Source organism: Apium graveolens, chromosome 6, assembly GCF_009905375.1.
Source record: "Apium graveolens cultivar Ventura chromosome 6, ASM990537v1, whole genome shotgun sequence".
Lineage (NCBI taxonomy): Eukaryota > Viridiplantae > Streptophyta > Magnoliopsida > Apiales > Apiaceae > Apium > Apium graveolens.
The window spans coordinates 41,722,919-41,745,628 of NC_133652.1; the positions used below are offsets into that span (position 1 = coordinate 41,722,919).

At 39.7% G+C, this 22,710-nt stretch overlaps 2 protein-coding genes across 2 annotated transcripts; one reads left to right on the plus strand and one right to left on the minus strand.

Annotated features, from left to right (window-relative positions):
* The first annotated feature begins 2,804 nt into the window (after nt 1-2,804).
* Nucleotides 2,805-4,876, plus strand: LOC141667507 (putative F-box protein At3g17480). The gene has a single exon (XM_074474033.1). The coding sequence runs from the start codon at nt 3,264-3,266 to the stop codon at nt 4,497-4,499; it is 1,236 nt and encodes a 411-aa protein (XP_074330134.1). The 5' UTR covers nt 2,805-3,263; the 3' UTR covers nt 4,500-4,876.
* Nucleotides 4,877-14,652: 9,776 nt separating this feature from the next.
* On the minus strand, nt 14,653-19,850 carry LOC141667928 (uncharacterized). Its single transcript, XM_074474574.1, has 3 exons — nt 19,792-19,850; nt 15,715-16,193; nt 14,653-15,614 (listed from the first exon to the last, which is right to left on the minus strand). Exons 2-3 carry the CDS (start codon nt 16,156-16,158, stop codon nt 15,132-15,134), a joined length of 927 nt encoding a protein of 308 aa, XP_074330675.1. The 5' UTR covers nt 16,159-16,193; nt 19,792-19,850; the 3' UTR covers nt 14,653-15,131.
* Between the last annotated feature and the right edge of the window lie 2,860 nt (nt 19,851-22,710).

Here is a 22,710-nt window from a genome sequence, read left to right on the forward strand (position 1 = left end):
TGTGAGTTGAAAATATGTGTAGAGCTCTTTATATAGGAAAAATATAGTGGTCAGCATTAATTACATGCATAAATTACGTTGAGTAGATTATACAATAATTATATTTTTGAAGATAGTATTTATTTCTGATTGGCTAAATTTGTTTTATGTCAAATATCATAGGATTACATAAATCGATTGTAAGTGGTCAGAAATCAGAAATCTCTCAAGTATCAAATTAATTTGAGTTGATTATGGTGAAGCATTATTTGTTTACAAATAAAAATTAGTTGTCAACATTAATTACACACAAAGATACAATCAAATCTGACAACTATATCGACTTTAATTACACACAAGATTGACGTTAATCGTATAATCGTATTTAATTATACCTAATACTTTAAATAAAGAAAAAGATACAGTCAAATCTGGAGATTGAAAAAATTATGCGCGTGATTATTTATACATGCATGATTTAAACTAATGCATATTATGCCATAATTATAGTTAACTCGATACCTATAGGAAATGATACAATTAAAAGATTAAGTAAATCATGTTCGCGATTTATGACATATAAATTTTGAATTCTTTGTTTGTGTTTGGTTGAAAATCAACGGAATATCACACTATTACATTAAATGAAGTTAGAATGTCACATACCTAACACTTTAAATAAAAGAAAAGATACAGTCAAATATGGAGATTGAAAAAATAATGCGTGTGATTATTTATACATGCATGATTTAAGCTAATGCATATTATGCCATAATCATAGCTAACTCGTTAACTATATGAAATGATACAGTTAAATATAAAGATTAAGTAAATCATGTGCGTGATTTATGACATATCAATTTTGAATTCTTTGTTTGTGTTTGATTGAAAATCAACGAAATATCACACTATTACATTAAAGGAACTTAGAACGTCACATTTTTATATTATTATAATTAATAAATTATAAATACTTGTTTATTCTGGAGATATGATTTTAATCTATCTCATTAAATATAGAGATTTAAAAAAATGGTGAAATCCGAAATAGTTGATTTATAAATTATAGATTTGTTGGTAATGAGAAAATCCGAAATTTTAAATTTGTAAATTAGAGATTTGTTAATAATGGTAAAAAGTTTAAAAAGGAAATGATTTTGTTAAATTTGAAAGTAATGTTTAAAAGTCAAAATGAAATGTTTTTAAATTTGAATTTGAATTAATGATAAAAGTATAAATATTAATTAGAGTGATTTAAGGCTGACTCAAGGTGGTTAACATCATGGTTAAGTCTCTGAAAAAGGAAAGAATTTCGTGAATTCTCATTGGTCGAAATTGAAATGGTGACTTCTTATTGGCCGAAAATTATTGGCCGAAAATTATGAGAAAATATATGATTGGCTAACTGTATGGTGTGGTAGACTCAACTTTCTAACTTTTATAAAAAAAGATTATTAAACTTGTCATTAGTCATTACTAAACTTATGCGTGGAATACTCGGAAATGCTCCCTTCTTTTCAATCATTTTATTTACAATTTTTTTCAATTTTTTTAAAATAATATGGTCGGGACCAAGAAAATATATTACTTCAACGAGTTTATTAATTTATCGGGAGTAAATATGTATTGTGTCCATTATGTTGGGACCGGAGAAAAATATTATTTTAGCGAGTTATTTACTTTATTGATTATTATTTCATCGAGGTTCAACTATAATTTCATAATTTTTTTCAAATTTATTTTTATGTATAAAAATTTGAACAGTATATTTTTATCTAAAAGAAAAATAAAATAAAAATTTAGATAATTATAATTTATAAAAAAATTAAAATACATGCTGAAATCCAGTTTTCAAGATAAAAAATTGGATGGAATGGAAATAAAAACACAAATAATTGATTTCATTATTTTATTTATATACTACAATTCGCTATAAGTGTATTAGTCACTTTTTATGATCGGATTTTTTGTGCTGTCCATGAGCACCGAATAAAAATTGATATGTCAAATTTTGATTGGTCTTTTTATTATAAATGTTGATGGACCCGTGCATAGAGATGTTCAAAAAATCCGAAACCCGAAATCCGATCCGATCCGGAAAAAATCCTGAAAAGCCTGATTCGGAAAAAAGTCCGGCCCGGTTCGGCCCAGCCCGCGGGCCTTAAATGGGCCTCCTTTTTTCTCGAAAATCCGACCCAGCCCGAAAAGCCCGGATTTAAAAAAGTTCGGATAAAAGTCCGGATCGAAAAAAACCCAGATAAAAACCTGGTTCGGCCTGGATAAAAGCCCGGGTTTTTCGAAAAGCCCTATTAAAAAACTGATTTTTTATATAAAATTTGAAAATATACAATACTTTTTATAATTTTTAAAATAATATATCATAATATTAGAAATAATTAAAGTATATATGATTATATATATATTATATTAAAAATAATTATTTATTTCGGTGTCTAAACCACTTTATCTAATATATCAAGATATTATTTTTTCTAGTATTTAAACTACTCATGATTCAAGTTATAAAATATTAATATATTTTTTAATATATAAATAAAAAGTCTGGATAAGGCCCGGTTCGGCCCGGCTCGCGAGCCTAAAACGGACCTTATATTTCTTAGGAAGTCCGGCCCGACCCGACCCGATTTTTAAAAAATCCCGGCCATATCCGTTTTAAAAAACAACGGACTTTTTAAGGTTGGGATAAAGTCTGGCCCGGTGTGCTTTTAATGCATCTCTATCCTACATTTACATCAATTCTATTAATAAAAACAATACAAATTTATAAAAGTTAGTGCAACGTGTGCCCTAGCTAAACCCTTTTATAATCACCCAAATCCAACTACAACACTTAATTGTGATTAACCCAAATCCGATGAGTCAATCGAGTTTGTAACATTAAATTACTGATGACTCGGTGCTTCTCAAAGATGTATGGCCTTTTTGCTTTGTAGATTGGAATTGCAGCAGCATCAAATTCACCTTCTGGTATGCCACAACTACAAAACCTATTCAACGTCTAATTAATATTTTGGATGACTAAGATATGTACGTATTATTCTAAAAAATCCTTCACGCGGTCGAATTTTAATTATTCCGAAATTAATTAGGATTTGAAGAGCTGTTTGCCCTATATATAATCTTTTTGAGAGTGCAAATAGTAGAGAGCTAGCTAGTTGATTGCATATCAAGCTTTTATCGAACAAACAATTCTGGTTTACAAAATTTTGAGCTTTAGTAAAATCAGCAAATTCACCATCACCGGGCAGACGATTGAGGAGGATATGGAAGCATCAGCAGGTGCGAAAAGGAAGATAATAGTAAGAGAAAAGAGTCAACTGCCTAATGATATAATTCATAATGAGATACTGACTCGAATTCCAGCAAAATCCCTACTGCCAATGCAATTGGTTTGTAAATCCTGGAAAGCACTCTTCTCCGCCTCTACATTCATACAATCTCACCTTGCCCGTCTACACTCTTACCAGGACCTAGATCTTCTTATAGGTCAGAAAAACACCCCTGACTGCGGACTAATCATTATTTCCCCCTCCACTGAAATTAACCTCACTGCAGTGCCCTTGATCTCCGATGTTTTGCTTGGTTCCATTAATGGTTTAGTTTGTATGGCTTCTGGAAAAAAGTTTTGTTTGTGGAACCCTGCTTTGGGTCAATTAAAGGAAGTTCATCTTCAACTTCAGCATCATATAGATCATATAGAATCTAGAAGCTTTCTCGGGTTTAGTTGGGATGATGTGCACAACGATTATAAGGTGGTGATACTCTCCCATGCTTCCAACCCTTCTCTCTTCCAACTTACTATTTACTCCTCTAATTCTGCTAGCTGGACTAAACTAGTCATCTCTGATTCTTTGTTGCCTGATATAAGTATTTCTGGAAGTAGTTGGATAAAGACGCCTTCTACCATTGTGAAAGGACTCCCTTATTGGAGTTGCTCAAACGGTTTGGTTTTGGATGGAAAGAAGAATAAATACATCTCTACATTCAAGTTTGTGGCTGAAACTAATGAGATTAGGTTGTTGCCTAATCTAAATTCTGGAACTATCGGCAGGAAAGAATTCAAACTTGTCAATATCAGGGATTGTCTTTTTGGGATGGTGTACAAAGGAAGGTATGAAGATAATATGGTAGATATCTATTCTTTGGACGAGGAGTCTCATACTGGTGTTTGGAGTAAAATCGATAGCATTGGGCCCATAAATATTTTTGTGGGAAATTTGTCAGTGTCACAGTGTTTTAAGAATGGCGGTGAAATATTAATTGATGGATTTCTATTTGGTTCACTCTGTGTCTATGATCCCGAAACAGGGCTTGTTAAGCGTATGAAGAGCAGAGGTTGTAGCTTGAAAAGGTGTTTTAGTTATATGCCCAGTTTGGTTTGTGTTCAAGGAATGGAGTCGATGCAGGTTCTAAAGAATGGAGTTGTTGTACATAGAGCCCAATTTCATAATATCGCTAAAAAAGCCATTCACATATCAGAATCAAAACTAGGATTATAATTAAGAATACTGATAAAGATCTCTTAGTTTAGTACATCTATAAAGGTATTGTTTCCTTGTGTTTGTGTTGCTTGAAGGTTGTGATTGTGAACCCCTTCCTTCTTTTCCATACCATCCTTTTGTAGGCGATTCTAGGTTAACCTTTTTTTACAGAGATGGTCCAGTGAGTTTTTGAACATCTTTTAATAGTTTTTGAGCTTCTGAAGTCTATGAAGGTTCCTTTTATAAGTAATAGTGGAGTGTAGGCTGGCAAATTCAGCCTTGAATATCTTGCTAATGACTCAATATAGCAAGTCTGTAAGCATTTCAATCATTTGTTTTCTTTTCTCAATATGCATCAACTACTTGCCTCTCTTTGTTACTGAATTTGTAGTTATTGTGTATTGCAACAGTCAGCATGTATAAGTTCTGGTTCTAAGATGCGTTGATCACAAAATTTTAAAGGTCACAACTCACAAGGTTTTGCTGCATGCTAAATTTTATGAGGTTTTATGAAATATTGGGTGGATTTCAGGTGTCCTGACTCATAGTACTTGGTCCAGATTTGTAGTAGCTTGTTTGTGATCTAGGTAGTGTAAACTTTCTCTGAACTTGCGAGTCTTGACCGGTTGATAAATTTATGTGTTATTGGTCTGTTTTTCAAAAGAAAGGCTATGAATAAAACTAGAAAAACTTTTTACTGTCTAATAATTTTAAACTTTTTGTTTGAGCATTTTATCAAACATATAGAGTACATACACTGCTATTTCATTTATTTTTAACAAGTCAGGTTAAGAAATAACTGTGTGTGTGATTGTGAAAGCATATGCTTGAAATTCCACCAGTGATTCTCCATCTTTTTGTTTGCTTTTAATCTACTGAAAGCTTCAACTAACACTTTCGAGACATAATCTCACAATTTTTCACCCAGCTTTAAAAAAAAATCTCCTTTTCCCAAAAATTAAATAATTTTAATTAGGGGTCAAAATTCCTAAATATTTGTGAAAAAAGTCAAATGACAATTATTTAAAATAAAGTGAATATATTATCGGTTATTCTCCCGAAAATAAAACCAGTCGTGTATTATTTTGGAACTTTTTTTTGAAACCATTTTGAAATGCTTAGAGTGCTCACATCCTAGTGCATACATACAAGATATCCTATCATCTCTATTTTCTTTTTAAATTAGTCCTATGTTTTTGACGGTTTGATGAATGCTGGATTCCACATTATCATGTGTAAATTGCTATTTTTAGTTTAAATATTTTAATTTTTTAATAAATATTACATCATTTTTTAAACAATAAAATAAACATATTAATGAAACTTTACGCCAAAATATCAAAATTATAGCCACACTTCATGGGCCCTGATTACCCATTGCAGTTGGTCAGAATCCCGCTTATTCACTTTAACTTGGCCTTTTCTTACGGCATAATACATGGTCTTCAATGTAATGACCTTTTTTTACTTAAAAAACGTATCTATACTATACAATAATAAACGAAATGAGATACAATTTGGTATGACATTTTTTTGGTTGATTTGGTTATCCATATATATAACCGTCGGATCTTTATAATCAAGTGATCAGGACCGTTAGATTCAAATATTAAAAGAATACACACTCTCGAAGCTCACATGTTCGAATCCCGCCAATAACAATATTTATATTATTATTTATACAATACCAAAACTCTCAGGTTCGAACCCGCGAACAACCAATATTTATATTATTATTTATAAATATTCTAATAAGATAATGATTCAAAAAGAAATTTATTATAATTTTAAATAATATAGAAATATTAATGAAGACCCGTGCATTGCACGGATTGTAAAACTAGTAATTTTTAATTTGGATGTTTCAGTTTACGCACGAAACAGGAGTACAAGACTCTATCACGTAAACATTTTTATACTTTGTCCTTCCCGTTTTTATTATCCATCGATCAAAATTTACATTTTATTCAATTAAGCCAAATATATTAATAATTACCATTATATAAGTTTTAGATTGCTATATTTATCTTGCTTTTTCTTTTCATTCACATACAATTTACTATAATTATTATAATACAAGAAAAAAAACTAAATTCAACTGGATAATTATTTATCTTGCATTTCATTTCACATCTGTTTATTCTGATAGTTCTTCTTCTCCTTCAGACAATATCAAACATCTAATTCATCATCTAGCCATTTTGATGAGAACCCTGTCACCAGAAGGAACACCAGAATTCATAAACCACCATCACAACTTAATGACTACATCTGTGATTTTAGTAATTTAGATTTTCAAGAAAATAAACACTTGTGTAATTTTGTTTCTTTTAATCATTTATCTCACTCTATAATAGCATGCAATGCCATACTTACTGAACCTCAAACCTACGAACAATCTTCTAAGGACTATAGGTGGGTTGCAACTATGGACTTAGAGATCAAAGCATTACTTGGACAATGGTCCCTTTATTACCTGGTAAGAAGCCTATAGGTTGTAAATGGGTTTACAAGATCAAACTTAAGTCAGATGGAAGTGTGAAAAAATTTAAGGACATATCGGTATCCAAAGGGTATAATAAACAGTGGGGGATTGATTATAAAGAAACATTTTTTCCTGTGGTCAAGATGACCACTGTTAGATATTTAGTGGATGTTGATAGGGCATAGCAGACCCGGGTATGCTTCAACTTGGACTAAATGGAGGAAGGCTCAACCAACATGCTAAGACCCCCCTCTCCCAGGCCAATCAAACATAGGAGCCCAGGCCCGGGCCTATCCTACTTCCCGGATCCGGATCCGCCTGCATACCCGGGTCCGGATCAGGGCTAAAACCACAGTGAGGGAGGTCCCGTCAAGCACATGCACATCCCGCAACCCGCCAAGCAAAGGTACGTGGGCACGTGACTATGACAGCTATGAACAACCAGCGCACTAGACAAGCACTGCGCGTGTCAGAGGCCGTTTGGACACTCTGGAGGTGGTCCTCCCCTGGACACGTGTAAACAATCCACCCAAGCCAGGCGTCCTCTGGTCCCAGACATCCAACGGCCCAGATTTAGAGGTAACTACCCCTAAACCCTACCTTGGGGCTATATATACCCCCAAGACTGAAGGGTTTAGGGGTTGGAAAATATTTTTTACTCTTACACATTCACACTCTCCCATACACTCAAAAACATACAGCAGTCACCACATGTATACAACCACACACAAACACACAGCAGCCTAAAAGATGACATAAATATATATATACCTTCATCTTCTCCAAAGCCTGTTCTTATTCTTACACCGGAGGCGCCGTGGGAGCCAAACCCCCCTTTCGGTGTTGTTTTGCAGGCGCCCAACCTACAGCTACACCTCTCTCACGCACGGAAGGTCCAGGAACGCCAACGGACGGAGCCACCCGCTCTCCGGAGTTATCATTTGGCGCTAGAAGGAGGGGGCTCCATCCTTGGGTCTCGGTGCCCCTGGATTCATCTTCATCAGCAAACTCTTGAGAGAGTCCACTTTCAAACCTGTAAGAACATAAACAACCGAACCCTTTCTTGAATATGAGTTTTCATTTTAGCCACATTTGTATGAGTTTCTTGCTTTAGGCCGTGGTTGTGTGAGCCCGCCCTTGTTTGTTAAGTTTTAGTTGTTTAGGGTTTGATAATCTTGGTAATCTCGAAGCCTGGGGTTTAATAGTCTTGGTGATTTAAAACCCAGAACTGTTTTAGCTTGCGTATTTTCTTTTGTGTTCAAGAGCCTGCTGTTCTTGTTTGGTATTATTGTTAGCAAAACCCAGAAAGTTTGCTTGTTGTTATTCTGGAAAATTTTTGTAATATTCAAAAAAGCAACCCCAGATCCACATTTGTAGCCTCAAATCTTGGTCAGTTGTTTGTACATTTGTGGTGATGGCAAGAGCAGGAAAAAGTACAGCTGGTAGGCCCTCTGCCAGTACCCATATTCAGGATCAAGACCCCTCTCAAGTTCAAGAACCTGGGGGAGACAGGGAGACCTTCCAGGAGCAACCACTGACACAGCATACCCCAATCAGGGATGCTAGAAATGTCATAGAGCTAAATCAGTACAAGTACACCAATGTTCCAGTTGCAGAGGAGCATATGGCTAACTTAACAAGCCATGAACTTGCTGAAGCAATCAGGCTCTACAGAGATGAACAAGCCCGGGCTCAGATGGAATTTGAACAAGATGATGAGCAAGAAGAGTCCGGGGACTCTCAGCAATCCAGGAGATCTGTCTTCGACCGAATTGGGGCTAAGGCAAAAAAGAATCAAAAAGAGCCTAGTAAAAAGGAGACAGAAGCAACCAGAAAGAAAAAGTTAGAAGAAATCAGAGAAAAGATAAGAAAAGAAGAAGAAGAAAAGCTAGAGCAAAAAATTCAGAAAAGAATGCAGATGGAGGAGGAGAGGCTCCTCGCTAAGACAAGAGGCAAAAGAACTCGGAGGGACCCTACCCCCGAACTTATTTCTGATGACGAAGAGGAGGGTCAGAAAGATCTCAAGGACATGATTTACGAGCTCCAGAGAAAAATGGAGAAAGAATCCGGGGTGGAAGTTGGGGAGACCCTAACGCCCTTCAGTCACTCCCTAGAAGCCATCCCTCGACAGAAAAATCTCAAACATTACAACTTTGACTCTTTCGACGGACTTGGGGATCCGGAAGAGCACCTCAACTACTTTGAACAAATAGCTCAGATATACTATTACAATGACTTGACGAAATCTAGATTCTTCGCCTCGACCCTCAAAGGGGGGGCTCAAAGATGGTTCAGCAGGATCCCATCAAGAAGCATCCACTCCTGGAAAGAATTCAGAGGAGCCTTCCTTAGAAGATTCAGAGCCAATAAGACACATGAAATGCACATGTGCCACCTGGAGACAATCCGCCAATATGATAACGAAGCACTTTCAGCCTATATGCGGAGGTTCCAGGAAGCCATTAACAAAGTCTCGAATCTCGATGAAAGGGAGGCTCTAAGCATATTTCGAAGAAACCTGGATCCAGAACACAATGAGAGGTATATTGTGGAGTTGATAAACAAAGAGCCCCAAAGCCTGGCCGCGGCTTATTCCATGGCAGCCCGGTTCATAAAAGAAACAGATGTTCTCCAGGCGATGAGAATGACTCGGAATGGAGGGAACAGGAACAAATCTTCTGATGACCGACCGAAAGGGGGTTACCATCAGGAGAAAAAGTTCAAACAAAGCAACCAAACCCAGCAAACAAATGTGGTGCAAAGCACCCCAATTTTCCAAAGATTGGGTCCTAAAACAGAGTCCAAAAGTGATCCCGGTCCCCCTAGGCAGCAAAGGGAGCCCAGGCAAGAGCCAGAGTGGACACAACTAAACAGAACCCGGGAAGAGATACTGAAGGAGATCAAGGGAAAGCCATTCTACTATCCTCCAAAGCCAATGCAGACTCCGCCAGAGAGCAGGCCTTACAACAGGCAGTGCGACTATCATGAAACCCATGGGCACAAGACTGAAAATTGTCTCTCTTTAAAATACTTCATCGAAGATCAAGTCAAGAAAGGCAACTTGAATCAATACATCTCAAGGGAGAAAAATCAGAGAGAGGAAAGACAAAGAAAAGGTAAGAATGTGGTAAATGTGGTCCTGGGAGGCTCACATTCTCCCCCGAGGAGCCCGGGCTCAGGAGATGAGGTATTCTCAATCCAATCCTATCCGGAGATGATGATCTCATTCAGCAGCAAAGATTATGAAGGGGTCAACCCAAATCACAACGAAGCCTTGGTGGTAACACTCGACATCTTTGATAACGAAGTGAGAAGGATGCTGATCGATAATGGATCTTCAGTAAATATACTCTTCAAGCATACTGTGGACAGGATGAAACTTGGGAGCGTACGCTCCAATGAATGCCAAGAGGACCCTCTGTATGGGTTCGGGAACAACTTGGTCCCGATCCAGGGAACTTTATACTTGCCAGTCGTATTCGGATCAGGCTCAAACCAAGTTACCCATGTGATAAAGTTCTACGTGATCAATACTCCTTCATCCTACAACGGCATAATCGGGCGCTCGGCATTGACCAGGATCCAAGCAATCACCTCCATATCACATTTGAAAATCAAATTCCCAACTCCGACCGGGGTAGGAGAAATCAAGGGAGACTATGAAGTAGCTGAAAGATGTTACAGCCAGGCTCTGGTAATGGCTGAAACCCACCAAGACAACAAGAGAAAGGCCGTGGTACTCCGGAAACAACAAAGTATTAAGAAACATCGCCCCCACTCAAGGGACGATGCGAGGAAAGAAGTTCAGGTAATAGAGTCCCTCTCAAATCCGAAAGCAACCAAACCAAGCTCAAAAGAGCAAAAAACCAACCAAGTCACAGAAGGGATTGAATTGAACCTAGGCCTTGGCCAGATCAACCCTACTGTGCAAGCAACCAACCCTGAAACAATTGAAAAAGGGAAAAGCAACCAAAATGAGATGGGAGCCCAGGCTCAAATTTATATGAAGAAGAATACAGAGGCTCGGATCCAAAAGATGGTTTCAGAAACGGCTCAATCCAAGATAGAGGCCGCTGTTGAAACAGAAGCAATCCTGATCAGTAGAAGCGATCCTTCAAAAAAGATAAAGATAGGGTCCGGACTCGAAGCTAACTTCAGAAAAGAACTGGTGTCACTACTCCAAGGGTACTCTGATATATTCGCCTGGACCCCGAAAGAAATGCCCGGTTTGGATGAATCCATAGCAATGCATAGCTTGGACGTCAACCCAGAGAGGAGACCAGTCAAGCAAAAGAGAAGAAATTTTGCCCCGGAAAGGCAGAAAGCGATTGATGAGGAAATTGAGAAATTACTAAAAGCTGGAATAATATGCGAAGTTAAATACCCAGAATGGCTGGCAAATGTGGTGATGGTGAAAAAACCAAACGGAAAGTGGAGAATGTGTATCGATTACACAGATTTGAACAGTGCATGCCCCAAAGATCCCTACCCCTTGCCAAATATTGATCAACTGATCGATGCAACCTCTGGGCATGTCATGCTAAGCTTCATGGACGCCTACTCGGGTTACAACCAGATCAGGATGAATCCCAGAGACATTTTAAAGACAGCATTCATAACCCACAGGGCGGTCTATGCCTATGTGATGCTGCCATTTGGATTGACTAATGCGGGAACAACATATCAAAGGGCAATGAATAAAATCTTCAAGGACCAGATTGGAAGAAACCTGGAATCCTATGTAGACGATATGATCGCAAAATCCACAAGCATAGCCGGCCACATTGGAGACCTGAGAGAGTGCTTCGACAACTTGAGGAAATACTCACTCAGGCTCAATCCAGAAAAATGCACATTTGGTGTAGGGGCAGGAAAATTTCTGGGATTCATGATAAGCAACCGAGGAATTGAGGCCAACCCAGAAAAAATAAAGGCAATACAAGAGATGAAGGCCCCAAGAACACAAAAAGATGTGCAGAAGCTAGCAGGATCACTGGCCGCACTCAGAAGATTCATCTCCAAGCTAGCTGAGAGATGCCTACCCTTCTTCGACCTGTTAAAAGGAGCAACCAATAAGAGAGAAGTTAATTGGAGCCCAGAATGCCAAAGAGCATTTGAAGAAGTAAAAAGGTACCTTTCTCAACCCCCTGTATTAACAAAAGCTCAACCCGGGGAGCCCCTATCCCTTTATCTTTCAGCAGGGGCCCTGGCAGTTGGGGCAGCGTTGATCAGGGAAGAGCATGGCAAACAGCAACCAGTTTATTACGTAAGCCAAGTGCTAAAAGATGCAGAGACCCGTTACCCGAGCCTAGAAAAGTTTGCCTACGCATTAGTCACAGCATCCAGGAAACTCAGACACTACTTTCAGGGAAGGGAAATACGGGTGGTAACAAATCAACCATTAAGGAAGATAATACACAAGCCAGATATCTCAGGGAGGTTGGTAAATTGGGCAGTTGAGCTGAGTCAGTTCAACCTCACTTTCATTCCTAGAACAGCAATCAAAGCCCAGGCTCTAGCTGATTTCATCATAGAATGCAATTTCCCGGAAGAAGAGCCCGCGCCCATGTGCATTGAGACTGAGACAAACACAGATCAAGAAACAGAAGCCTGGGCTCTCAACGTTGATGGTTCTTCAACAAATGAAAGATCAGGAGCCGGGCTCATCCTAAAGAGCCCGGAAGGGTTCACAATCCAAACAGCAATATCCTTTGCATTCTCAGCAACAAACAACCAGGCAGAGTACGAGGCTTTGACTGCAGGATTGAAGTTAGCAAGAACACTCAGGATCCAGAATCTCAAAATCTACAGCGATTCCCAGATCGTCGTAAAGCAAACAAACGGGGAGTACATAGCCAAGGATCCAGTTCTAGCCAAATACCAGGCTCTGGTCCAAAGCTACCTGGCCTCCATACCAAAAGTCCAAGTCATCCAAATCAGCAGAGAGGAGAATTCAGAAGCTGACTCATTATCTAAACTTGTTCAAAATTCATCCGACCTGGATTGCTCCGTCTACTTCGAAGAATTACAGAAGCCAAGCACAGAATCCGAGGAAGTTATGGAAATAGGAAACAGTCCGAATTGGATGACCCCATTCATTAACTACTTGGAGAAGGGAGAGCTCCCCGAACATAAAGGAAAGGCTCAAAGGTTAAAGGCAAAAGCTTCAAAATTCTTCATGGAAGAGGGAATACTCTATCGCCGGACCTTTTCCTCCCCAATTCTCAAATGCATAGGCCCAGGAGAGGCACAATACTGCCTCATGGAAGTTCACGAAGGAATATGCGGGGACCACATGTCCGCAAAAGCACTAGCTCATAAAATCATAAGGCAAGGGTACTACTGGCCTACCATCCACCAGGACTCGATAAACTTTGTGAAAAAATGCAAGGAATGCCAACTCTTCAGCAATGTGACGCGGATGAGCCCAGTCTTACCCTCCTCAGTCTTGTCACCAATCCCATTCGCTGTATGGGGAATTGATATCATGGGACCCTTTCCCAGAGCCAGAGGAGACCTCAGGTACTTACTAGTCTCAATCGACTATATGACGAAGTGGGTAGAGGCAAAGGCAATGAGAACAATAAATCAACAAGACTGCATCAAATTCATGAACAACATATTTATGAGGTTTGGGATCCCAAGAGTACTTGTCTCAGACAACGGTCCGCAGTTCGTCGGTTCAGAATTTGAATCCTACCTTCAAGAGCGGGGTATCCGGCATAAAAAGTCATCTGTAGCCTACCCTCAAGGGAATGGCCAAGTCGAGGTAACTAATCGAATACTTCTCAGGGGGATAGAGAAGAGACTCAGAGAGAGCAAAACCAAATGGCCAGAAGAATTGCCTAATGTACTTTGGGCATACAGAACAAGCCCCAGAACTAGTACAGGAGAAACCCCCTTCAAGCTGGCTTATGGAACTGAAGCAATGCTACCAATTGAAATAGGATCCCCCTCCCATCGAGCAATCAACTTTGATGAGATAGCAAATGAGGAGGGGCTCAGAACGAATATCGAGCTAATCGACGAAGTCCGAGACCAGGCAGTTGCAAGAATGGAAAAATATAAGCAGAAAACAAGAGAGTACTTCAGCAAGAAGTCCCGGGTCAAAAACTTTCAAGTGGGAGATCTGGTCCTACGAGACACAGAAGCTTCAGATCCCACTAATACCGGAAAGCTAATGCCAAAGTGGGAAGGCCCGTACAAAGTCAAGGAAGTTTTAAGGCCAGGAACATACAAGCTCATGAAAATGGATGACTCTGAAGTACCTAATACATGGCATGGAATCAGGCTCAGAAAGTTTTACCAGTAGAAAAGCAACCAAAAGCAACCAGAACTTGTAGCCTATGGCAAGCAACCAATCTATGATCCGATATTTTGTATGAAAAAATTTGCAAATCAATGAAAAGAATTTTCCCTTCTCAGAAAGTTATTAATTTTAAATTACCAGTTATGGAAGCAAATTACAACCCGGGTACCTTCTCACACCCGGGTTCGAAGCAAAAAACGAAAGCAACCACTATCTGCTTAGAAAAATTCTAAGATGGAGCAATCACCAATCCGGTTTAGACATACCCGGATTGAAAGCAAATTCAAATTCAAAAAACAACCCGGATTAGAATTCAAATTCGGGTAAAAAACCCGGATTAACATTCAAATCCAGGTTGCAAACAATCATTATGTACTTAAGTTTTTCCAAGTACATAAAGCAAAGAAGCAAACACCAACCCGGGTGGGTCATATACCCGGATCGAAAGCAAAATTAAAAATAACCAAAACAAAAAGCAAAAAACAACCCGGATTCAAATTCAAATCCGAGTTGCAAACAATCATTATGTAATTTAATTTTTTCAAGTATAAGAAGCAAAAAAGCAAACATCAATCCGGACACCGTCCCATACCCGGACCAAACCAGATATGAAACCAGTCCGGATTAGGGGCCATGACAAGGATCCGGATCGCACAAAAAAAAAAAACCAAAGATGGAAGAAAAGCAAAATTTTCAAATGAAGTTCAAAGGCTAGTCCGAATCAATGATCCGGATTGACAACAATCCGAGATAAATCCAAATATTACAAGGATCAAATCAAAGTACGAAACAAAGAAATTCTAGAAAGGAAATTACATGGGCCGGGCCCGAGAAGCCTTGCAAGGCTGATCCGGATCTAGAGGAAACTGGGGCTCGGACCATCATATGGTTCCGGTTCCCCTTGACCCTGCTCGACAGCAGCTTTCGCAGCAAGGAACTCTTGAATGAAGCTATCCCACGAAGCAAAAGGGTCAGTCTTGATATGGCGCTCTGCCACAACCCAGGATCTGCGTACCTCGGGAACCCCGGCTTGAGCAACCTCGAAGTCATAGATATCGCTGGCCTTGAACTCAGCAATTATGGCATCCTTGTTCAAATTCTCCTTTGCAGCAAGCTCCGCCTTTAGCCTCTCAACTTCTTGGGCCAGCCCGTCAGCCCGGGTCTCAGAGTCTTTCAACTTCTCGTTCAGCCCGGTCTCAACCACCCGGAACCCCTCCCGGGCCTCCTCCAGCTCACCCCTAAGGGAATCAGAGAGCATCTTCTCAGCCTTAGTCCGGTTATTAGCCTCCTTGAGCTCAGTGAAGGCAACGTCGGAGCAAATGGAAATTGCACTCCCAATCTGAGAAACAAAAAAAAAAAAAAAACAAATCTATGAGCAAAGTAAAAGGTAGACAAAAGGACATGACCCGGAACTAAGAACATAAAAAATCAGAAATTACCTGCCCCCATTGGCCTGTTACCCGTTTCAAGGCGGCAGCCATGTTGTAGCCCTCAACTTCCTCCCAGTCTTCTTCGGATGGGATACTGGACATGAATCCGGCCAAATCAGCAAGGCTCTTAGTCCCTATCCGGACAGGAGCCCCATCCGGGCCCTTACCCTCCGAGTCGCATAAGACCCGTTCGGAAACAACAGTTTTTCCGCGGGGAGGCTTTCCCGGGGCGGATTTCCTCTTCTTCGAAGGAGGCCCCTCATCAGATATTTCCTGGACGTCCGGGTCCTTGGCCAAAGAAGCGTTACCCGGATCAGAAACGTTCCGGGGAGCAGAAGATTCGGCACCGCCCTCTACATCCGCAGATCCGGATCCGGTACCTGGGGCCCCTTTTGTTGTCTTGTAGGCCAAGCCCAAAGAGTTGAAGGCCGCTGCATAAGCTGAAGAAGACATTATGGCTCGGAATGCAGGGTTATAATGCGGCAAACCTGAGAAATAGAAGAAGAAAACTATCAGATCAGGACTAATAAAAATGAAGACTACCAAACTGGAAATGAAGTAATACAGGGAGCCCGGACCATGAAAAGACTTTTTACGCAAATTAGGAAAAGCAGGGGGGTCCGGATCAAAGACCTAAATAGGCGTTGATCCGGACCAAAAATTACAAGTTACAAGCAAGTTGGGATGGGGACCCGAATCAAAAAAAAAAAAAAAAAAAAAAAAAAAAAAAAAAAAAAAAAAAAAAAAAAAAAAAAAAAAAAACATTAAACAAGAGCTTACAACCAAGCTGGAACATGAGTTTATGGTTCATGAACGTGTCCCGGGTTGGCTGGAACCCGAGACTACCGCAAAATTTCCTGATTTGATCTAAAGCCTCCCCTTCCAAGACTTCCGGGTTAAATTTCGTCTTAACCTCTCCGGCTGTGAAATAAGGAATATACGCCAAATCCCAACCCTTCAACATTAATATCTCCCCATTCCAATATTTCAAAGAAGTCTGGTGCATAACAGGTTTGGACCTACCCGGGCCAAATCCGCACTCCGCTGCCCGGAATCTAAGCTCATAAAAAGGTTTTTGGCTTGACCTAGAAAGGTAGAATATCTGGTGAAACAGCTTAAAAGTTGGCATAAGCCCAGCTTTGTTGCAGCAAGCTATGAACCAAGTCATGGACTTTATTCCATTTGGGGTTATCTGCATTGGGGATATCCCATAGACGTATTTGCACAGATGCTTCAGAAAAATATGGCAGCGGGGGCTCCACCCGGACCTTAAATGCTCCAGCCAGACCGGAACAAAACCGTCAGCAGGACGGTGGAAGATCCTCTCATACGGCTCAGGCCACCTCCAAGCGATATCAGGGGTCAGTTGGAAAGCAGCCCGGATTGCCTTATCCATCTCACCCGGGTCGGCTTCAGCATAAAAATCCTTCAACTGGTAGTGCTCCCGGCTAATTCCGAATGAAGAAAAAGCTGCCTCCAGGGAGCCCTGATCATAAACACCCGGGTGGCCATCCTCGTGCCTCTCATATCTGACCCGGGTATAGTATATGCTATCGTCGAACCCGGTTGGCTTTCTAACAAAGTGATATTTAATATCAGACCAGAAGCCGTCCGGGGTGAAAATAACAGAATTCTCTGGAAGCCTCTTGAACCGGAAGCTCGTAATTGTCCCCACAGACCCGGAACCCTTTCTAACCATCTTGCCCCGGATTTGTTCTCTACCAGACGAATCCGGATCACTCTCCTCTTCAGAAAAGTTGGGATAGCAGTTATATACTTTTCTAGCCCGCTCCTTGATCCGGACCATATACCTAGTAAAATGAAGGTCAGTTAGCCTGGGCACTAGAGATCTTATTTGTCTAACTAAGTGGTCCGGATCAGGTACTTTATGTTAATTTTATCATAACCTAATGATCCGGACCACCAATGCAAGTCCAACCCGGAAAAACATCAACGATCCGGATCATGGCAACTACAATCCAAAAAACCAAATAACCACGTACCCGGATCTATGCGACAAATACCCAGATCCGGATCCATGGCAACCAAAAACAAATTAAAAACCCAAAGCCATTTAACCCTACCCAAATATACCAAACCCCACCCGGATCCGATACCCCCTACCCGGACCCAAACAAAAACCTTAAGCCACAAACAGTTACCTTCGGAATCAAAAAGCAAAACATGCCACTTTTCACCTATACATACATATATATCCCAGCCAAGAACACGAAGAACAACAGTACAAAAAGCCCATAGAAATCGACAAAAATCCAGCCTAAAACACAGAGACACTTACAGATCTACAAATAAACAAAAAACCAAGCAACAAAAACAACCAAAAAACTCGATTTCCACTTCGAAGAAATATAAACGAATCTCAAGCATGCAAAATCAAAATTCCAAAAACAAAATCAGAGCAAAAATGGAAAAAACAAGAAAGACGAGATCTTACAAGTCAATTGAAGACGAACGGAGCAACAGCGAATCAGCGGTGGAAGACAGAAGCCGAGAATGAAAGCCTTCGAAGAAAGATGAGAGAAAGAACTGAAGAAACTATTGGGTCTTTTAGAATTTGGGAGAATAAAAATAAGAAGAAAAAAAAAAGGATGGGGACTGCAGCCTTTTATAGACCCAGGGAAGAGAAACCGCTCCTGCCACGTGGCAGGATCCTACTGGTTCCAGGAGCGGTTACAAAAAAATAAATATGTTAAGACACATTTAAAACCCATAATTATTATGGCCGAGTTTATAGGAGGTAACTGCCCAAAATTCAAATTCGAAGGGGGGAAAAAAACGAGCAAAACCGATTGAAAATCCAAAACCCTTCGAATTCCACAGCCCAAGACCCGGATCAATAGCCATAATCCGGATCATTGCAAACAAGATACATTTCAGAGGCCACCAGGATCATAAATTCTTCCAAAGGCATCAACAATTCTACCCTAATCCGGATTGGCATCCACCTCACCAGATCCGGATTGGGGGGCAACCAGGGGCAGAAATTTTCCTAAGCAACCACTCTACCTTAATCCGGATTGGTATCAATTTCACCAGATCCGAATTGGGGGGCAACCAGGGGCAGAAATTTTCCTAAGCGACCACTCTACCTTAATCCGGATTGGTATCCATTTCACCAGATCCGGATTGGGGGGCAACCAGGGGCAGAAATTTTTCTGAATCAACTATTCTACCTTAATCCGGACTGGCATCTACCTCACCAGATCCGGATTGGGGGGCAACCGGGGGCAGAAATTTTCCTAAGCAACCACTCTACCTTAATCCGGATTGGTATCCATTTCACCAGATCCGGATTGGATGGCAACAGGGGCAGAAATTTTTCTTAATCAACTATTATACTTTAATCCGGATTGATATCCATTACACCAGATCCGGATTGGGGGGCAGAAACTTTTCTCTAAGCCAAATATGCGATCCTACTCTACTCCCTCATCCAGAAGATCTGCATAAGGGAGTGGGGGGCAAATGATAGGGCATAGCAGACCCGGGTATGCTTCAACTTGGACTAAATGGAGGAAGGCTCAACCAACATGCTAAGACCCCCCTCTCCCAGGCCAATCAAACATAGGAGCCCAGGCCCGGGCCTATCCTACTTCCCGGATCCGGATCCGCCTGCATACCCGGGTCCGGATCAGGGCTAAAACCACAGTGAGGGAGGTCCCGTCAAGCACATGCACATCCCGCAACCCGCCAAGCAAAGGTACGTGGGCACGTGACTATGACAGCTATGAACAACCAGCGCACTAGACAAGCACTGCGCGTGTCAGAGGCCGTTTGGACACTCTGGAGGTGGTCCTCCCCTGGACACGTGTAAACAATCCACCCAAGCCAGGCGTCCTCTGGTCCCAGACATCCAACGGCCCAGATTTAGAGGTAACTACCCCTAAACCCTACCTTGGGGCTATATATACCCCCAAGACTGAAGGGTTTAGGGGTTGGAAAATATTTTTTACTCTTACACATTCACACTCTCCCATACACTCAAAAACATACAGCAGTCACCACATGTATACAACCACACACAAACACACAGCAGCCTAAAAGATGACATAAATATATATATACCTTCATCTTCTCCAAAGCCTGTTCTTATTCTTACACCGGAGGCGCCGTGGGAGCCAAACCCCCCTTTCGGTGTTGTTTTGCAGGCGCCCAACCTACAGCTACACCTCTCTCACGCACGGAAGGTCCAGGAACGCCAACGGACGGAGCCACCCGCTCTCCGGAGTTATCAGATGTTGTTGCTAAGAAAGGCTAGTTCTTACATCAGTTAGATATAAACAATTCATTTTTGCATGGAGACTTGTTTGAAGAGGTGTATATGTGCGGTACTCCAGGTTTTGACAATTCTTATAATTTGGTCTACAAACTTACCAAATCCATGTATGGCCTCAAACAGGCTTCAATACAGTGGTTTGCTAAGTTAGTGGGGAAATTGACACATCAAGGATATTTGCAATCAAAGAATGATTTCTTTATTTGTGAAGAAAAATGATAGTTTGATAACCATTGCAGCTGTGTATATTTATAACATCATTTTGACAAGTGATGACAAAGCTGAGATTCAAGGACTAAAGCTTCACTTGGATATAACTTTCAGCATTAAAGATATGGGAAGACTCGGTTATTTTCTTGGTATAGAAATTGGCTATCTTGAAACTGGAATTTCTTTGTCACAAAGAAAATTTACCATGGAATTGTTGGAAGAATCTGAAATCACTCAGTTTAAGTCAACTACAACTCCATTACCTATTAATTTGAAGTTGAATACCACTGAAGGAAGTTTATTTCATGATCCTAACTTGTACAGATGTCTAGTTGGAAAATTGAATTTTCTAACTCACACTAGACCAGACTTATCTTTCATTGTACAACATCTGAGCCAATATCTTCAAAATCGTAGAGAACCTCACTATCAAGCACTGGTTCATACATTACACTATGTTGCTGGAACAACAGAATTGAGGATCGTCCTTAATGGATCTTCACAGCTTACATTGCAGGCATTTTCAGATTCAGACTGGGGATCTTGTCCACATAGCATAAGGTCAATCTCTGGCTATGTCATGAAACTAGGAAGGTCACCTATAAGCTAGAAGTCAAAGAAACAAATGTAGTATCAAGAAACTTAGCAGAAGCTGAATATAGATTTATGGCTGCAGCAGCAGCAGAAATAACTTGGTTAGTTAGACTTCTACAAGAATTAGAAGTGAAAAGAATGGAACCAGTTATGATGCACTGTAATAATCAAAATTCAATTCACATTACTAAGAACCAAGTGCAACATGAACATACTAGATACATTGAAATTGATGTACATTTTACTAGGAATAAAGTAACAGAAGGATTGATACAGCTTACTTACTTGCCAACTTCCAGTCAGATTTTTGATGTATTCACAAAAATCTTACCTTCAACAAAATTCAAAGAATTGTTGGAAAAACTTGGAATGTCCCAATATCAATTCAGTTTGCAGGGGAGTATTGAGAATAAATAGAGAAATAATTTTCCAGCTCAGCAAGATGCAAGATGACTAGACTGACAGCTTACAAGTTAGTTATAACTAACTATTTGATCCACCAATCAAATACAGAAGGAATATAAGAAAAAAAGATCAGATTCCTTGAGTGTTAATTAGAAGAATTTATTCTCTCTCACCCCCTCTCTCTCTCATTGTTCAATCTCTCTCCATTCAATCTCTATAATTCTTCTTTGCAGCAATTAGTAACCTGAAATGTTGATCAATGTAAATCCGATACATGAGAAAAAATGACAAAAATACCTCTTTTTTTAGAGTTTGTGACAAGAATACCTCTTTTTAAAATTTTGGCCAAAAATACCCGTCTAATACGCATTTTTCAGTTGGGTATACTAATACGCATTTTAAAAATGGGTAATTCGTATTAAAAAAATTTGAAAAAATAAATAAAAAAATAAATAAAAAATAAGATACGCATTCACAAAATGCGTATCACCCATTTGATTCTGGTGATACGCATTTGTGACATGCGTATCACATGTTCTTCTCTTTTTTATTTATTTATTTTTTATTTTTTTTAATTTTTTTATGTAATACCCATTTTTCAGATGCGTAATAGATTTACCCATTTCTAAAATGCGTATTAGAAGGGTATTTTTGGCCATAAACTCCAAAAAGTGCTATTCTTGTTACAACTTCTAAAAAAAAAGTATTTTTGGTCATCACCCGATACATGATTGTAAACGTTTTGATTATGAATGAATTCAAGTGATTTTTTTATATCGTTCTCTACTATTGTAGGGTGAAAGACAAATTTAGCCTATTTTTACACAAAATTGACAAAAATAACCAATTTCTGAAAAGTTGGCCAACTTTGGCCGATAGGATACCCAACTGTTAGTGGAGTATCCACTTTATATAAGATACCCCACTGGCAGTAGAGTATCCCATATATGAAATATCCAACTACCAGTGGAGTATCTTATACAAATTGGGATACCCAACTGACAGTGGAGTATTTAATCGGCCAAAATTGACCACTTTTTTCAGAATGACTATTTTTGTTAAATTTTTTCAAAAATCGGCTACTTTTGTCATTTTTTCACTATTGTAACAGTTTATTTTTTTACCATATTTTAAAGCTATAAACCCTTGCATATATATATACTCACCAGTCACCAGACTCAAAATAGATACTTGGTTACCCCCCGACGCGTTCCTCCTATATCTCACAAGTCACACCACTTTTCAAGTCATTCTCAAACAGCAATCTCATCTTCTCTCTACTTTCTCTCGTTCATTTCCTTAAGACATATTCCTCAACCGCACTGTACTCATCCCACAACTCAGTCATGTTACTTCCGAATCAATTCAGTCCAACCTTGTTAACTCTTGGTTCAATTCGCTCATTCATTACTCAGGATACACTCAAAGTTGCATTTAAAGGGTCTGTTTCTACTTATCATGCTGTTATAACATGAGGATATGCCAAGTCCATCAAGAAT